At 39.6% G+C, this 19,590-nt stretch overlaps 1 protein-coding gene across 1 annotated transcript in view; it reads right to left on the bottom strand.

The window, feature by feature from the left end:
* dmbt1 (deleted in malignant brain tumors 1) overlaps nucleotides 1–5,714 on the bottom strand; it is a 279,374-nt gene extending 273,660 nt beyond the window's left edge. Inside the window, exon 1 of the mRNA XM_062976978.1 lies at nucleotides 4,626–5,714. Within this exon, the coding sequence (XP_062833048.1) occupies nucleotides 4,626–5,055 (430 nt within the window). The 5' untranslated portion in view covers nucleotides 5,056–5,714. The remainder of the gene's footprint in view (nucleotides 1–4,625) is intronic.
* Nucleotides 5,715–19,590: the final 13,876 nt, after the last annotated feature.

The raw sequence follows: 19,590 nt of genomic DNA, 5'->3' as shown, positions 1-19,590 counted from the left end.
GTTTATTAAATATCCACTATATATAAAAAGAAATGAAAGGGATGGGGAGAATTTGATCATCAAGAGTATTATGCCAGAAGAAAATGTATGAGAAATAGCAATACAGAGTCCAATAACTCTTTTCTGAAGACTGTTGCTCTTCCAGAATTTCTATTGCTAGTTATGGCCCTGATGCATGTGAGTGTATTATTATTATTATTATTATTATTATTATTATTATTATTATTATTATTAACTTTATTTATACTCAGCCTTTCTCCCCGAGGGGGCTAACAGCTGCACTCTTTGATCAATTTAACACAAAGTACAATTTAAAAAAAAACAATTGAACAGCACTGTATGCGTGTGTGGTAGGTTAAAAATGCAGTTAAAAAGCAATAAAAGACCTCAAAATAAACAAATCACCAGGCCCTGATGGCTTTACAGGAGAATTTTATAAAACAGTACAAGAGGAAATAACACAATATTTGAAAAAAATAATGAATCAGGCGTTAAATCTGAAAAAAAGAATCAAGAAATAAACGATCTGGTTAAACAAATTGATTCAGAAGAAAAGAAACTTAAACAAAATCCCAAAAATCAATTGACGAAAAGGAAATTAGAATTATTAAAAAAACAAAAAGATACTTGGGAAATAGAGAGACTAGCTAATCAGTTAAAATGGGCGAAACAACAAATGTTCGAAAATGCCAATAAGCCAGGTAGGTGGCTGGCTCGGATGGTAAGGAAAAAGAAACAAAATAAACATATTGCTAAAATAAAGATAGGAGACAAAGAGATAATTAGAGATGAGGAAATAAAAGAGGAATTTAAAATTTTTTATAAAAATTTGTACTCAAAGGACCCCATAGTTCAGGAAAATATTGTAAAGTACTTAGGAGAACAAAAGTTACCAAAAATAACGGAAGACCAGAGGTTTGGTCTAAATAAGGAAATTACAGAGGAGGAAAAAAATGCAGTTAAAATACAATAAATACAATTAAAATACATTGTAAAAATCATCCTCCTTCCCATAGCTGAAAACAGATATGCATTCTATTGCTTATCTAGAGAACTTAAAGCACACTAAGGGGAACTTTGGTGATGGCAAAACTCTGGTGAAAAGGCATCACACACAATAAGGGGAGCATTTACTACTGACAATAACCAGCCATGTTTGTTTGTATAAAATACTGGAAATATTTCAGCTCCATTTCCCCTTTAAGAATGCTACAAAGCTGCTTATGACATATATACACTGTATACACACACCCAAACATACCATATGTATATGGAATGGGAAGGGAGAATGTATTTCTCACCGTTGGTTATTCTCATTGAGTCAATTATTGAATGGTGAGTCAACAAGGTAAATCTCACTTAATAGGATTAATAAAAGAATGCAGGCCAATGTATATATACACACAAACATATGTGTATGTGTGTAAAGTCTGCATGTGTGAGTATGTCTACATATTAGAGTTAATGTGTGAGCCTACATTGTGAATAATAACATGTGCACAAGAATGAAAACCAACCAGTAGTGAGTGTACTGTATATAGGAAGGTCTTGCTAACACTTGCTAAATCTTGACAACTCAGGTACAATTTTTTATCTCATAATTCCTGATACAAATAACCAGTGAAAGGAGCTAATGCTTCCCATGTCCGAATCCAGTTCATCAACCTCATTTCTGCAACTGGGAATGAAAGGACAACGAGCTCCATATAACTCATAGAGGAAGAGAGGACCCATTAAGAAACATTGCTCAAAGATTGACTCCTCCATATTTAACTCCTGTACATCTCCTTCCCCATCAATTAAATAAGCCTTCATTGCTCTACAAGGAATTGTAGTGTAGATAATATGGTGCAGAAAGAGTTAACCACAACTTTTCCATCTTACAAATACAGTCAAACCCATCATGTGCCAGTGAAGGCAAAAGGATACAGGTCTTACATGTCAGTCATGACCCTGCCTCACTCTTTTCTCTTCGTGGGATTGGAAACAGAACATAAAGCCATTTAGAAGAGAAATACATATACAAATACATATATTAATCACAACAAGTATTGTCCTTGTTTATTTCATATGTCATCATAAAATGACCCTCTGACCAGAGTTTAGGAAGACCAGTCCTGGAGAAGTGGCTGAGGCTTGGACACTACAAGAATAGCAAAAATTAATACGATTATCCTGGGACATTTTGATGCCTTAAATGAAGCATCCTCAAATAGCAGCTCTCCAGATGTTTGGACTGCCAACTCATAGAATTCCTGACAATTGAACAAGCTGCCTAGGGCTTTTGGGAGTTGAAGACTGAAACAGTTGGAAGGTTGCAGTTTGTGGATGCCTGTCTTAGATGAAGAACAAGATGGCACTTGAACAACTTCACCTACAGAAGCCAACTGGATTGTGAGATAAAAATTATTTCAGCACTGGTGACGAGACACCATTCTCCATGTCATCTGATGACAACAGACTATTTTAAGTATTGCAATGTGGACTGCATGAAATATACAATTCTTTCTTTGAAGATATGTGAACCACACTACTGCCACACTACTCTGTAGCATTGTATTGAAATGCTTTTAATGTAAGCAACTTTGAGTCTTTGAGAAAAGGCAGGGAATAAATAAACATAAGCATAAGAATAGCAGTTACAAGAGAGTTGAAACAACTGCCTCACTCTTGTTAATAGTAGGAATACTTTGAAGCAGACCTGTATAACATATGGCCCGTGGGTCAGATGCAGCCCACAAAGGGCTTTCCTGCAGCCCACGGGCTTCCTCTTTGTTGGTTTTTTATTTATTTATTTACAGCATTTATATTCCGCCCTTCTCACCCTGAAGGGGACTCAGGGCGGATCACATTACACATATAGGCAAACATTCAATGCCTTTTAACATAGAACAAAGACAAGACAAACATAGGCTCCGAGCGGGCGTCGAACTCATGACCTCCTGGTCAGAGTGATTCATTGCAGCTGGTTGCAGCTGGCTTGCTCTCCCGCCTGCGCCACAGCCCAGGTTTGCCCTTTTGCTACTTGCCTTCCTAGTCAGTCAGGGTAGGAGGGAAGAGAAGTGACCCACAGAGGTTTTGTTCCTTCAATATTGGCCCTTTACAAGGGCCAAGTTATTCAGGCCTGCTTTGAAAGTTAAAGCATTCATTTTCAATCACTTGCTCAACAGGAATTATTGGTAGTAGATGTTGACTGTGGGTGGTTATTGCACTATAATGCAATATGGCTAGATATGGGGGGGGGGGGAAATATCTGCTTGTAGACCTGAAGTGGCTACTATATACAGCTATATTTGTGATTCTTGTGCATTATTCTTTTCATATTACATAATCTAGAACAGGGGTCCCCAAACTAAGGCCCGGGGGCCGGATGCGGCCCTCCAAGGTCATTTACCTGGCCCCCGCCCTCCGTTTTATAATATAATATTTTCTATCAGTTTTAATAATATAATATATTATATATACATATAATATTGATAAAAATATTATAATGTTATACAATATGATACTAATAATAATACCATATAATAATATTAAATTATATGTTACTAGCTGTGCCCGGCCACGCGTTGCTATGGCGTTGTCTGGTGGTGTTGGTGAGAAATTGTTGAGGTAGTGGTGGTATTGAATGTCTGTTGTATGGTTGTCTTTATGTTTAGTATGCACACTGAAGTGGATTATATGGCAGTGTGGAGTCAAGATAATCCAGTTCAAAGCAGATAATATAAGATTCTAAATGGGTTATATAACTGTGTGGAAGGGCCTTGAGTCTACATTGCCATATAATCCAGTTAAAATCTGATAATCTGTGGAAGAGGCCTTAGTGAGGCCTAACTGTGCCTGTCCCCTGGGCTGAGTAGGTTGCTAGGAGACCAAATGGGCAGAGCTTAGCCTTCTAACTGGCAGCAATTGGATAAAAACTATTATTCCTCTCCCTCTAATTAGGACTTTATTTTTCTTTTCTTTTTGTTGTATCAACCTAGAGCCACGAATGATGGGTTGTGTTGTCAAATTTCGAGGTTGGGGGCCTGTAGGTTTGTTGTTTTGTCCGCTGCCCTGATGCCATCACTCTTTTATATATATAGATATATTACATATAATATTACAGTACAGTGGTATAGTTCATTGTATAGTAATATATAATACTAATATTGTGCTTCGGGGTGAGAAGGGTGGGATATAAATGTAGTAAATAAATGTAGTAAATAAATAAATGAATAATTTTAGACTCAGGCTCGCCCAAAGTCTGACATGACTTGAAGGCACACAACAACAACAACAACAACAGTCCTGATTAACTTGACCATCTCATTGGCCAGAAACAGGTCCACACTTTCCATTGAAATCCTGATAGATTTATGTTGGTTAAAATTGTTTTCATTTTTAAATATTGTATTTTTCTTTCATTGTTGTTGTTGTTTTGCACTACAAATAAGACATGTGCAGTGTGCATAGGAATTTGTTCGTTTTTTCTTCCAAATGATAATTCGGCCTCTCAACAGTCTGAAGGATTGTGGACCGGCCCTCTGCTTTAAAAGTTTGAAGACTCCTGATCTGGAACTATTGTTATTGGAGAGACAATAAATAAATAAATATAGAGACAGACATGTGCAGGAAACAAAATCAGAAAATACCTGTGCAGATGACACTGGCATCTTCACCATGGCCACAGTTATGAGAATGCCACCCTAGGCTTCGGCAGTCCCACAGGTGAGACTCATTTCCTCTACAGTCCACATCATCAAGGAGGATCGATCCTGATCCTTGACCAAAATGGGCATGTCTTGGAGCCGAAGAGGCATCTCCACATCCAAACTGCCTGCACACAACCTGGGCATCTTCCATGTCCCAGTAATCACCACAAACCGTTCCCCATTCTCCTCTGTAATAAAGTTCAACACGGCCCTCACATCTGTTCGATCCATTCACCAATCTTAAAGACACGTCTTTGAAAGACAACAGGAAACAACTTGGTAAATATCGGTTTGTTTCCATTTGGAAATTCTTAAGCAGTATCGGCGCAGATTGGGCGGGGGGGCATATCATTGGCGACATGAAATATTTGCTCTCTCACAGAGTTTAAACCATTATATACTCAATAACTTATGAGAATGGAACAAATTACCATATATACTTGAATATAAGCCGAGGACCCTAATTTTACCACAAAAAAACTGAGAAAGCTTATTGAGTCGTATAAGACAAGGGTGGGAAATGCAACAGCTACCGGTAAATTTCATAAATAAAAATAGATACAATAAAATTACATTAATTGAGGCATCAGTAGGTTAAATGTTTTTTGAATATTTACATAAAACTGTAATTTAAGATTTTAATAAGATAAGACTGTCCAATGATGATTACTTATACAGTAGAGTCTCACTTATCCAAGCCTCGCTTATCCAAGCTTCTGGATTATCCAAGCCATTTTTGTAGTCAATGTTTTCAATATATCGTGATATTTTGGTACTAAATTCATAAATACAGTAATTACAACATAACATTACTGCGTATTGAGCTACTTTTTCTGTCAGATTTGTTGTATAACATGATGTTTTGATGCTTAATTTGTAAAATCATAACCTAATTTGATGTTTAATAGGCTTTTCCTTAATCCCTCCTTATTATCCAAGATATTCGCTTATCCAAGCTTCTGCCAGCCCATTTAGCTTGGATAAGTGAGACTCTACTGTATACTCGAGTATAAGCCAACCCAAATATAAGCCAGACAGGACCTTCACTCAAGTATAACCTGAGGGGGGCTTTTTTCAGCCCTAAAAAGGGCTGAAAACTCAACTTATACTCAAGTATATATGGTATTTCTGTCTCTATAAGAAAAGATCAGCAACATAATGGGCAATATATAGTATTGTACATATTTTGATATTAAATATGGTTGGAATCTTTAGTTTGGAATTTAAAAGACATCTGTCTTATAAATGATGAACTGACTAATGATACACAAAATCAATGGTTTATTTAGATCAGTGGTTCTCAACCTGTGGGTCCCCAGATGCTTTGGCCTACAACTCCCAGAAATCCCAGCCAGTTTACCAGCTGTTATGATTTCTGGGAGTTGAAGCCGAAAATTTCTGGTGACCCACAGTTCAGAACTACTGATTTAGAGTGATATGAAGAATTCGCACTAGACAGCTCTCTAACTGAATTCTGCTCCAGCATAATAGAGAAACAAGCTATGGTTTCTTTTAGGCTAAGTTTCATATTTTTGCAATAGTTATCAAGACTTGAAATGCATTGCTGTTGCTCATTACAATTTTTTTAAGTAGGTTTTCTCTCATTACTTCAGATTAATTTTTCTGAAGAAATCTTAATGAGCCATTTTAAGGCTGTGTAACCCACAGCATGAATGAGCCCAAAGCAGCCTAAATGAAACATGGTATCTCAGAAATGAAGCAGCAGACTTCAGATGAGCACAAAGGATTCACTATGGCAGTGGTTCTCAACTTGGGGTCCTCAGATGTTTTTGGCCTTCAATTCTGAGAAATCCCAACAGCCAGTAAACTGGCTGGGATTTCTGGGAGTTGTAGGCCAAAAACATCTGGGGACCCCAGCCTGAGAACCACTGCACTATGGGGAGAGCAAAAATGAAGAATTACACCCCAACAATAATTCTACCTCACCCTCCTCAATGAAACATTCCTTCAGGTCCACAAATGTCTAGCATTGCAGTAACATAAAATGTCCAATGAGATTCAAAACAGTTTAGGCATCCAAAGCAAAGGGGCTGGCAAAGTTAACAAAAAGATACAAAAACAGCAAAGGTCCGAGTTCTAAGAACGGTTTTTAATGTCTCACTTACTGCAATGCTAATTTGGGAAATTTCATAGGGAGGTAGGATTTATCGCTGGGAAAGGCTATGCTTTCATTTCCCCATCCCATGACTACATTTTTGGATCAATACCAACACGTTAGTTTATATACAATAGACACAGGAAGATATTCACTAGACCTTCTCAGGCATATAAGAGAACATACAAAGTGATCATGGACTACGTAAGGTAAAGGTAAAGGTTTTCCCCTTACATGAAGTCTAGTTGTGTCCACCTCTGGTGGTTGATGCTCATCTCCATTTCTAAGCCGAAGAGCCGGCATTGTCCGTAGACACCTCCAAGGTCATGTGGCCAGCATGACTGCATGGAGTGCCATTACCTTCCTGCTGGAGCAGTAACTATTGATCTACTCATATTTGCATGTTTTCGAACTGCTAGGTTGGCAGAAGCTGGGGCTAACTGCAGGAACTCACCCCACTCCCTGGATTCGAACTTTCGGTCAGCAAGTTCAGCAGCTCAGTGGTTTAACCCGCAGTGCCACTGGGGTCTCTGATCATGTACTAGTCATACTGAATTCTACCACAACCTATTCTTCAGCCATGTGAAATAATCTTCGGCATGCAATGAAATGCATGGACAAAATGTCTGTTGTTACAGCAGGCATCTTGATTTACTCAGAATCCATTCCTCCATATGAAGGAGCACAATAGTATTTCATCACTATATACTTGGAGCTCATTGCGAGGTCACAAATTGCAGAGGTCAAAAGCTGTGGTTTGTAGAACCTCTAGCAATGCATTGGCACACGCATGTGAATGAACATATTTGAATTTTTGAATGAACATATTTGAATAAATTTGAATGAACATATTTGAATAAATTTGAATTTTTTGTGCTGGGCATTGGGGACAGCTGGGAAATTTATGGAGATAACATCAAGAAATGTTAGGAAAGCATAAGCGGAATCCGACAAGCTTTAAGTGGTCTATGGGAGAGAAGATAAGTCTATTTGCATTGAGCCAGTGGTTCTCAACCTGTGGGTCCCCAGGTGTCTTGGCCTACAACTCCCAGAAATCCCAGCCAGTTTACCAGCTGTAAACTTTCTGGGAGTTAAAGGCCAAAACATCTGGGGACCCACAGGTTGAGAACCACTGCATTAAGCAATGAATGGCTTGGGCAGAAAGAGATTCCAATTCTGAATATCAGCTCACTTAATTTTTTAAAGGGCAGGCTAACTTCAAAGTAGATTAACTGAGTCAACCCAAGACATTTTGCTGATAGAACACATATGCTTTCCATAGACCAATGACACTTGGAGTTGAATCTCATATCAAAAACAGTATCCTTCATAATGTCTTTGATTTAGTAGTACATGCCAGACTACATAGAACATGCAACTATGTCATCCAAAACTTTGCTACTGCTCCCAGCTGCATCTGCCATTGGTGGCAAATGGTTTCTTCTGCCTAATAGTAGCACTGACTCAGTTTTTGCATGTGTGTTTGGGATATCTGAATTGGGAAGGATCCTTCCACTTCAAATGTATCATACCCATACATAAATGCTTTATACATAGTATATGTCTGATTCTTATTGGATAGTCACAACCAGAATGAGCCTCTGAATTGCTTATTGAATAGGAAGTAAAACCCATTGATTGAATGGCTCTACTTTAGTCAGAATTACCAATCAGATCCAGGCTAGATTTTACAGGTTTCTTTTTAAGCAGTACTTATAATGAAATTAATATTTTAAATTATTATTGTATCTATTTATATAAATGTGGTTTTTACTGTATCTGCTTTAATATAATTAATTTTGTTAAAAGGCATTTAACGGCAAGACCATAGTCTTGAATTATATTAACTTTGTTGGGACATTTGGAGTAGCAGTTCTTACCTTGAGGAATAGGAAAATAACGAGCTCGAAATCCAGTACTTTGGTAACTAGTGTCACTTATAAACACAACTGACATTGTGTTTGACTTAGAAAGAAATGTTTGATGGCCCCAAATGCAAATTCTTCCTAGCAAAGGAGCGACATAGGGTTGCCCATCATAGATTTCAATATAATCATAAGAGCAGAGAGTATGTGGCTCCAAGCTGTAAATATAAAGTTAGAGACTACTAAATACTTTGTCCTATTGTGATAAAATACAAAAAGTTAAAATCCTTTTAAAATGGGGGAATGATAGAATATTGTAGATCAAGATAGGGGAAAGCTCCAGTCCAAATGACTTGGACTACAATTTCCACAATCCCTTACCACTTTCTAGTCTGTCACGGACTTTTGAGAGTTGAAGTTCAAACCATCTGAACAGTGAATGTTACCCAGCCTTGTAAACAGAACCCATTTTGGTTCTTCAGGGTTTCAGGGATTGGACTTGACATTCTCTATGTGCAAAGTAAGTGGTTTGCTATGAACAAGCTGTTTTGTGTAAGCCCTGATTCAATTCTGTGATATGCAAATAAATGCCTTACTAGATTTACACTCAACTTAAAGAGCATCTGCACTTTTGCAGTGGACATTTGCAGTAGACACTCAGCATCTAGACAGTTGCATGAGAACTTCATATCTTCAACCAGTGGGTCTCCATATGTTTTGGTCTTCAACTCCTACAAATCCTAACAGCTGGTAAATTGGCTGGGATTTCTGGGATTTGTAGGCCAAAACACCTGGGGATCCACAGGTTGAGAACCACTGTCTTAAAGCATTAACTATTGGTAGCACATTAAGGCTAGTCCTGTAGCAATGTAGTGGGGGAGGCATGCAGGTTAGGAGGCATTAAAATCATGTTTAAAATGTCAAAAGGAAAAAGAAATCCCAAAATATTTATCACTTACTCAAGATAGTCAAAGATGAGATTTATGTAGTTATCATGCTCAGCATGGATTTCCCAAATACAGCGTACATTATTTGGGTATACAGCAGGATAGTTTGGACTGACAAAAAGTCCAGATGGATCATAGAGATGACCACCACAAGGACTGGGCACTAAGAGTGCAACAAAAAGGTTAATCATATTTCTGAACAAGCTATCACATTCACATGTATTTCTTGCTAAATGTGAAAGGATCAACATAAAAGCTATGTGTTAGTACAAAGAAATGGATGAATTTGCTGGTAAATTAAGATATTTTTGTATGTGACGTCTTTTCATATTCAGCTTAGATTCTCAGGACAGTATGGCTGGCATATCTTTGGGGGATATGTTCCAGGATTTATGTGGATACACGAAACTGCAGGTGGAGTAAACCCTATTGAATGATTGATTTCTGACATAAGCATACCATAGAGGTGCACTGGAGTACCTAGGAAATACCTAGAGAAAATATCTGTCTAAGATTTACTAGGTTCTCTAGCACCGATCTATTGTCAATGTCTGATGAAAGCATACCATAGAACAGGGATACGGACTATGATGAAATAGTCCAAAATTAGGATTGTTGTTGTTGTTGTGTGCCTTCAAGTCGTTTCAGACTTAGATCAATCCTAAGTCTAAAGTTTAGAACAGGGGACAGGTAAATGACCTTTGGGAACACCTGCCATAGAACATGCCAAAGAAGACTTTTTGTTAAACATGGGTAAATGAAATCATAAGTTCCCTGTCCCTCAGATATAGAAGTTGTTTTGTGTCAAGCCTAGTTCCTCAAACAGATTATTTATGAAATTTTCCACTGACGTGAAATATAAGCTGATTTATGATAGTCCCAATAAACTCAGTATAACATCTTTTCAAAGTAAGAGTGCTATGAGCTAGCATCTTAAAAGGAGAAGTATTGTTATTTTAATAGCTGCTGTTTCTAAATTGTTTTACTAATTTGTAGCTTAAATGTTTAATAGATATTTATAATTAGAAGTTTGGGTTTCTAAATCAACTCATAAAATATAAAGATGCCAAATAAGGCAGATGTTGAAGTCAATATAGTGTAGTGGTTTGAATATTGGATGAGGATTACAAGATAGCAAAGTTTTAGGCCTCGTTTAGCCATGAAAATTCACTCAGTCAGGTTCTCAACCTGGGCCCCCAGATGTTTTTGGCCTACAACTCTCAAAAATCCCAGCCAGTTTACCAGCTGTTAGGATTTCTGGGAGTTGAAGGCCAAAAACATCTGGGGACCCCAGGTTGAGAACCATGCACTAGATAATCTTGGACAAGTCCCACTCCCTCAGCCTTAAAGGTAAGCAATGCCAAACTTCCTCAACAAATCTTGCCAAGAAAACCATTAAGACAGGATCATAGCAATACCACAACAACTACAACCTAAAAACTAACAGAACATAAACAGAAAAGAGAAATCAGAATCTCCTAGTTTAATGTAATAACACAAAAGAGACTTATCCAGCATTGGTGGAAACAGTAAATAAACCAGAAACTACCCCTGTATGTCAACAACACTCCCACAGAAGCCAGGTATAGAAGAAACTCATCCATGCATTACAATAGCAGACAAAAGTCTTAATACAACCTTGTTGACTTATAATAAGGCCAGGTCTTCATACATGCCATGTTATACGCACAACTGCCAGTGAATGATTGGTAGTTGATGCAAATCTTTTGTGGTTCAGTCTGATGATGAAGGGGGATTTGGGTTTCAGCAGGTTGACCAAGGAAATGTTGAAGGCTCTGAATTGTCAGAAATGCAGACTGACCACGGAAATGTTGAAGGCTCTGAATTGTTAGAAAGGCTGCCGGCTAGCAGGGTTATAAGGATGACCTTTCACAGGATTTTGAACATCAACAAAGTCCAGATGGCTTGGGCAGCGAGGCAGAGGAGTCTTCCTTAGATAGAGACACTAGATTAAGATCAAGAGTTCGTCCCAGATATTCTGTGAGAATCGCTAATAAACGTGTGGGAACCAAAGCTCAGAGGAATGTTTTTCTAGTTTGTAAGCATGGTTAAAAAGGGTGAAACAGGGAAAGATTTCAGACAGAGCAATGTTGATTTTGGAAGCTTCACTCCTGCCTTGTCTCTGTTCATGGAAAGGGATTCTTGTTTTTGTTCTTGCTTAGATCCTGCGTTTTGGATTGTATTTCACGCTGCCTTGTTTTCAGGACTGATTTGCTATATTAGAGAATTTGAGCCATATTTTACAGAGGCTTTGAACTATAATCTGCTGATTACCTTTACAGTTGGATTATTGCTTTCTTTACTGCTTTTTATTGAGATCTTGCTATCTTTTATCAATAAACTGGGGGGGGGGGGAAACCAAGTTTGCTGTGGTGGAGTGTGTGTTAAGAGCAAGGTGAACGAGCGCTGAGGTGCAACAAAATCAGTGTTCCCTGCAAGCAGGGATCTTAATTTTTCATCCCACAACATTAACCCTACAATTGCTTATTCATAGAAAGAACTGCAGTGTAGAAAAGAACATGACGGTGCTAATCAGAATACGTTTGGGGAAAGGGATAATTGTACTAAGAGTACAGTATAGAGCTGTTTGGTTTCCAACCTATAAAAAAGCCAAAAAAAAGAGGAAGGAAAAGAAAAAAATGCCAGACCTCATAATCCTGAGGTCAACTCTACCCACAAGCACACGCTGGAGCAAGATATGCAATCATCAGGCCACAACATGGCTCTTTCCAACCTCAAATCTCATATGTACCAGGAAACACAGAGGAAAAAGTATGGGGAACATTTGCCAAAGTCATACTTTAAGGCATAAACTCAGCCAGGGTTGTAGCCAATTTTTCAGGTTAACCCCCCCCCCCCCCTCCCCGGCTCTCCTGGCGTGTCCTTATGCACCAGGAGAACTATCAGATCACTAATATGGAGGCAAAATAAGTTTTTTCTTACTTTTCAAAGCGGTTTGGGGGGCTTTTGGGGAGGAGGTAAGTGTCCTCGCGGTTTTCTGGGCTAATTCAGCTCATTCAGCCCAGAAAACCGTGGGATAGTTTTCTGGACTGCAGTCCAGACAGCGGAAGTAGTGGGTTTATCCCTCGCCTTCCTGGAAGACATGGAATAAACTCACTATCAAATTAATTCACCACAAACCAGGGTTTTCATTGTTTGTGGTGAATTAATTTGTGGTTTCCAGAAATGTCATCTGGACAGCCCCCTTTTTGATGTGGGAAGTCCCGCATTAAAGGGGCTGTCTGGATGGGCCCTTAGGTTACAACTGAGTTTATCTGGGGTTTGGCTGCCCAACATGTTTAGGCTGTCAGATATTGACTTTAAAAGTTAACCTTGCAACTTCCAAATAATTTAGTCAAAGTAAATCTACAACTATGATAAATTATGTTGACTGGGTTCTTCCTTCATTCTTCTTCCTTCCTAAACACGATCCACCAAATAAAACTCTCCATGTCAATATAGTAGCAATTTCTCTAGCTATGAGTAGGAACAAATTCAAATGTCTCTTTGTTCAGGTCCTTTCATGGTGGTGAGTCATGAAGCTGGAAGTAGCCAACATCATAACTTTGCATGAGAAACTCATTCTACCATGGTTGGGAAAAGACTTTTCCAATATTATAAATAAGCTCTGTCAACCAAATGTAGAAGTATTGATGAGATTCCCAGTCTCTTATCATGTTTGTAAACTGTTTGATTTTTTTAATTACCTGGTCCTGGTGATGGTGATGATCCAGAACCTGTCAGTGAACAAACATAATAGCAGATAGTGACGCAGATGACACTGTAATTCTGTCAATTAGAATGCAATTCAATTACTCAGTCCAAATAAAAATGTCTTATGTCAAAGAACAATTTGTTATCATATAACTTAAACAAAATACACCTGGAAAGAAGGGTTTGACAGATGTTAAAATGACAGAGAATACTGGCTAACATATGTATGATCACGTTCATGACAGATTACACAACTATTTAGATTCCATAACTACAGTATAATTCTCCCAGGTCATATTTCATTTTGAAATTGCCTCTGTGGGACATGGGGATGGTTCATGGAATGGTTACAACCCTCTTCCCAAATAATCTTATACATACAGCTGGGGTCAATGTGAAATCTCATATGTAAATTTATTATTGTATTTTAATAGTGTGTTTTGTACATTTTATGAATTACCTAGTAGTGTTGGTACTTCAGACACAAGTATGAAGTATGAACAAACATGAGGCATTTTGGATATATTGTGTCAGTTGTCTGATATTTAGTGATACAGTAGAGTCTCACTTATCCAAGGTAAAAGGGCTGGGAGAAGCTTGGATAAGTGAATATCTTGGATAATAATGAGGGATTAAGGAAACGCCTATTAAACATCAAATTGGGTTATGATTTTACAAATTAAGCACCAAAACATCATGTTATACAACAAATTTGACAGAAAAGGTAGTTCAATACGCAGTAATGCTATGTAGTAATTTACTGTATTTACGAATTTAGCACCAAAATATCATGATGTATTGAAAACATTGACTACAAAAATGTGTTGGATAATCCAGAGCGTTGGATAAGTGAGACTCTACTGTATTTAGATATTTAAGCTGATATTTAGTACTCTTTCAAAATATTAAATATTTTAATATTTAATATAGTTGGAGCTATAATCTTTCCTATTGGATTAAATGGCAGCTATTCACTTATAATAAAGGAAGTAAACTGGTGCACTTAGGCCACTTCCACACAGCTGAATAAAATCCCACATTATCTGCTTTGAACTGGAATATATGGCAGTGTAAACCCAGTTCAAAGGAGATATTGTGGGATTTTCTGCCTTGATATTCTGGGTTATAAAGTTGTGTGGAAGGGCCTTTGGTTAAACATGCCCTCTGTCTTTGGTGACCTGGGACAAGTCTTTCCCACATAGACTCCACACCTGCAATTACAATTGGGTTATAAGTGAATAGCTGTCATTTACTCCAGTAAGGAAAAAAGTAAAACCACGTACTTGAAGACAATGCCCCTGGTGCTGCCTTCAGCTTCACTTCATTTTTTGGGATGGATGAACATGTGAAATTTACTGCTCCCAAGAGTCAATAGACAGAATGGCTCACATTTCTAAAGCAAATACTCCTTTTTTTCCCCTTGTGTGTCATGCTATATTTAGATTGTAAACTTGAGATAAGGAAATTTTCAGATTCACATTTGGGAAGCCCTTCTGAGAGTCTTCCACACAGGCATATAACCCAGAATATCAAGGCAGAAAATCCCACAATATCTGCTTTGAACTGGGTTATCTGACTCCACACTGCAATATATTCCAGTTCAAAGCAGACAATGTGAGATTTTATTCAGCTGTGTGGAAAGGGCTGCAATTAAACAATACAGCTTTTATCAAATGCAAGAATAATGTTCTTGCTAGTAATTCTAATAGAGACAGTCCACACAAAATCTGAATGTTACCAACAACAAGGCCCAGGGTCCTTCTCAGGGCCGGTCGGAGATAAATTTAAATATTAAGCGGGGGCGCTGAAAAGCGCCCCCCACCGGCCCCGCCTCCTGAGCCCTGGCCCCGCCTCCCACCCAGAGTGCCCTGGCCCCGCCTCCCACGCTGCGTGGGAGGCGGGGCCAGGGCACGCTGGGTGGGAGGCGAGGCCAGGGTTGGCCCCGCCTCCCATGTTATTCGCCCTGGCCCCGCCTCCCACGCAGCGTGGGAGGCGCGGCCAGGGTTGGAAAGAGGGAGGCTTCGCCGCCCGGGGAGGGGAGGAGGGGATCCTTCCTCCCCTCCCCGGGTGGCGAAAGAGGGAGGCTTCGCCGCCCGGGGAGGGGAGGAGGGGATCCTTCCTCCCCTCCCCGGGTGGCGAAAGAGGGAGGCTTTGCCGCCCAGGGAGGCGAAAGAGAGAGGCTTCGCCGCCCGGGGAGGGGAGGAGGGGATCCTTCCTTCCCTCCCCGGGCGGCGAAAGAGGGAGGCTTCGCCGCCCAGGGAGGCGAAAGAGAGAGGCTTCGCCGCCCGGGGAGGGTAGGATGGGATCCCTCCTCCCCTTCCCGGGCGGCGAAAGAGGGAGCCACAAGGCCAGGGCGCACTGGTCGGGCGGCGGGGCACCGTCAGAGCGGTGCCCCGCCTCCCACCCAGCCTGACGGCGCCCCCCGGGACCTGCGCCCGAGACGGCGGCGTCACGTGGCCTCAATGGTGGGGCCGGCCCTGGTCCTTCCACACAACTATATAACCCAGAATATCAAGGCAGAATATCCCACAATATCTGCTTTGAACTGGGTTATCTGAGTCTAAAGGTAAAGATAAAGGTTTCCCCTGACATTAAGTCTAGTCGTGACCGACTCTGGGGGTTGGTGCTCATCTCAATTTCTAAGCCGATGATGTCCATAGACATCTCCAAGGTCATGTGGCCAGCATGACTGCATGGAGCGCCGTTACCTTCCCGCCGGAGCGGTACCTATTGATCTACTCACATTTGCATGTTTTCGAACTGCTAGGTTGGCAGGAGCTGGGGCTAACAGCGGGCGCTCATTCCACTCCCGGGATTTGAACCTGGCACCTTTCGGTCCGCATGTTCATCAGCTTTAACACACTGTGCTACCAGAGGCCCTATCTGAGTCTACAGTACCCTATATTCCCATTTCAAGCAGAAAATGTGGATTTTTATTCAGCTGTGTGGAAAGGGCCCCAGCCTGTCCTAAAATACAGGATTGAAAGCCAAAATATCCTTGGAATGAAATGTTGAAATTTCTTTAATTTTTGTATTGATTTCTAGGGTCCTTTCACATAGCCATATAACTCAGAATATGAAGGCGGAAAATCACACAATATCTGCTTTGAACTGGGATATTTGAGTCCACACTGCCATACATCCCAGTTCAAAGCAAATAATGTGGGATTTTATTCAGCTGTGTGGAAGGGGCCCTAGTTTTCTGTCTGTGACTGTTGAGGATATTGTCTTCAGAAACCGAAAATGTAGTGTTATACCTGAACAAAGCACACCCGCAATTGTGTTACTGCTGCATCCTCCTTCTTGAAAAGAGCATTGCCACAGGGCATCTTCATCTCCTTGACATTCCACGTTGCTCAGGTAAGGAAAAACATTCCCGGCATACTCGGAGATGGTGTCAATCGCCTGGCCACAGCCAAGCTGCCTACAAACAACTCCAGCATCGATGAGATTGAAGTATTCAGAGCAAACGCCAGTCCAGTCACCAAAATAGTAGACTTCAATATGACCAGAACAGTTATTGCCGCCGCCACTTCCTAGCCGTACGTAGATTTCTTTTAAATGACAGGGGGAAAAATCAGTTAATATATATCACTTGGGGGTGAAGATGTGTTCTGATATTTGCGTACAGTTGTTGGTTTTAAAGCACACAATCAGTCATTCACATCCGAAATTTTGATTACAGTAAAGTCTCACTTATCCAACATTCGCTTATCCAACGTTCTGGATTATCCAACACATTTTTGCAGTCAATGTTTTCAATATATCATGATATTTTGGTGCTAAATTCATAAATACAGTAATTACTACATAGCATTAATGCATATTGAACTACTTTTTCTGTCAAATTTGTTGTATAACATGATGCTTTGGTGCTTAATTTGTAAAATCATAACCTAATTTGATGTCTAATAGGCTTTTCCTTAATCCCTCCTTATTATTCAAGATATTCGCTTATCCAATGTTTTGCCGGCCCGTTTATGTTGGATAAGTGAGACCCTACTGTATTTGCAGATTTGATTAATATGTTCTCTTTGGGAATCAAGAAGTCATCTAGTATAACTCTTTGGCCAATTTCTGGTGGAAGATGGTCGTGCTGGTGGAACTAGATATCCCTAGAGAAGTATACAAGTGTTTCTTTTATATTCATTTTTTCACTTTCACAGGAGTTCTGTACCGCTAACACTAGCAAATATGGAGGCCTATTGAATTACCTAAGTAAATGAAGAATATATGATTTCTTTATGATTTCTTTTAAATGAAATATTAAGAACAAAAGAAGAGCTGTGCTACAGAGTTTAGCATTCCATTCACTCAGCGAATGAGCAGTTAAGTACAGTAAAAAAAAGCCCATTTACCCTGTTCAGCAACCAATGTACAAGTCAGTGAATCTTTCCAGTCTTCTTTTAATGCCAGCCAAATGGGCAGCCATCACTATACATTGTAGTGGTGATTTTCACAATTTAACTATGCTGTGTGAATAAATTCTTAAATTTTCAAAATGTTTGATAGTGGCTTGGTACAAACCTCTGTTCTTGAGCTCTGTTCTTTCCTCTGGCATCTCTATGGCCCCTTCCACACAGCTGAATAAAATCCCACATTATCTGCTTTGACCTGGAACATATGGCAGCGTGGACTCAGATAACCCAGTTCAAAGCAGATATTGTGGGATTTTCTGCCTTGATATTCTGGGTTATATGGCTGTGTTGAAGGGCCCCCAGATCTAAGCCAAACCCAAGACTGCTATTGACTTGTGACAATAATTGTGCCATCTCTCTGTCCCAGAAAGAGAAACTAACTGGACTTACTTACTTCAGTGTTATTGATGGGAGAGCATCCTCCATAAGGTTTACATCACCTGACTACTTTAGAGGGCTAAGGATTTTGTGTCATACAAACCATATAACCCAGAGTATCAAGGCAGATAATCCACAACATCTGTTTTGAACTGAGTTATCTGAGTCCACACTGCCATATAATTCAATTCAATGTGGATTTTATACAGCTGTGTGGAAGTGGTCTCTGTTCAGAGTCATTAGCTGCCCCTGGTTGATTCATGTCTGGAACTCCTCTGTTTTCAGAGTGTTGCTTCTTATTTACTGTTCTGATTTTTGAGTTTTTTTAATACTGGTAACCAAATTTTGTTCATTGTCATGGTTTCCTCCTTTCTGTTGAAGTTGTCCACATGCTGTGGATTTCAATAGCTTCTCTGTGTAGTCTGACATGATAGTTGTTGGAGAGGTCGACTCTGAACAAAGGATGCCCCCAGGCAGGAAGAAGCCAGGAGATGAAGCTATTCAATGCTAATTAAAGTGATTAACTACAACATTCTCACTCCCCTCCATCTGACAAGAGTTCTTCTCTCACCATGGACTTTCCATAGATATATATAAACCTTCCTTGCTTAGTTTCTCCATACTTCACAACCTCTGAGGATGCCTGCCATAGATGTGGGCAAAACGTCAGGAGATAATACTTCTGGAACATGGCCATACAGCCCGGAAAACATACAACAACCCATATCTCATATGCATGGGGGTATTCAGATAACAATACAAAAGGTTTGCTAGGGTAGACTACGGGCCTGCTAGGGGCCCTTCCACACAGCCATATAACCCAGAATATCAAGGCAGAATAACCCACAGTATCTGCTTTGAACTGGAATATCTAAGTCCACACTGCCATATATCCCAGTTCAAAGCAGATAATGTGGGATTTTATTCAGCTGTTTGGAAGGGGCCTAGAACTTCCTTTTTCAACCTGGTGGCTTCCTGAGGTTTTGGAGTGGAATTTCATGACTCCTAAACACTCTATATATAAGCTGGACTAGTGAGTGTAGCCATCCAAACGACTAGGAAAACATTAGATTGGGAAGATACCATGTAGGTGCTGCTCCTCCCTTGCCTCCGATTGAATCATAATGGAGTTCTCAAAGAACTAATGAAAGGAGTTAACTAAAGAAGTTTGGGACAGCTTTATCATGATCTACAGCAGCATCCCTTCTGATTTTTCCTTCAAACTCTCAACAATTAAAAAAAATTCAACTTGTTTTCACCAAAGAGGTTTAAATGGGACAAATTATATGTTACAACACTCACCATCTGCTATTACAGCTGGAAATCAAACAAAGAAAATTAATTAATACACAGCAGTTATTAGCATTCAAAAGCACACCTTCCTTTACTGTTAAACAGTTGCTTGTAGTCATTTAGCTATTAAAATCCTCATACTTT

The sequence above is a fragment of the Anolis carolinensis genome, chromosome 3, assembly GCF_035594765.1.
Source record: "Anolis carolinensis isolate JA03-04 chromosome 3, rAnoCar3.1.pri, whole genome shotgun sequence".
NCBI classification, from domain to species: domain Eukaryota; kingdom Metazoa; phylum Chordata; class Lepidosauria; order Squamata; family Dactyloidae; genus Anolis; species Anolis carolinensis.
Note: the sequence above shows the minus strand (reverse complement) of the source record. Positions and strands in the feature narration are given on the sequence as shown.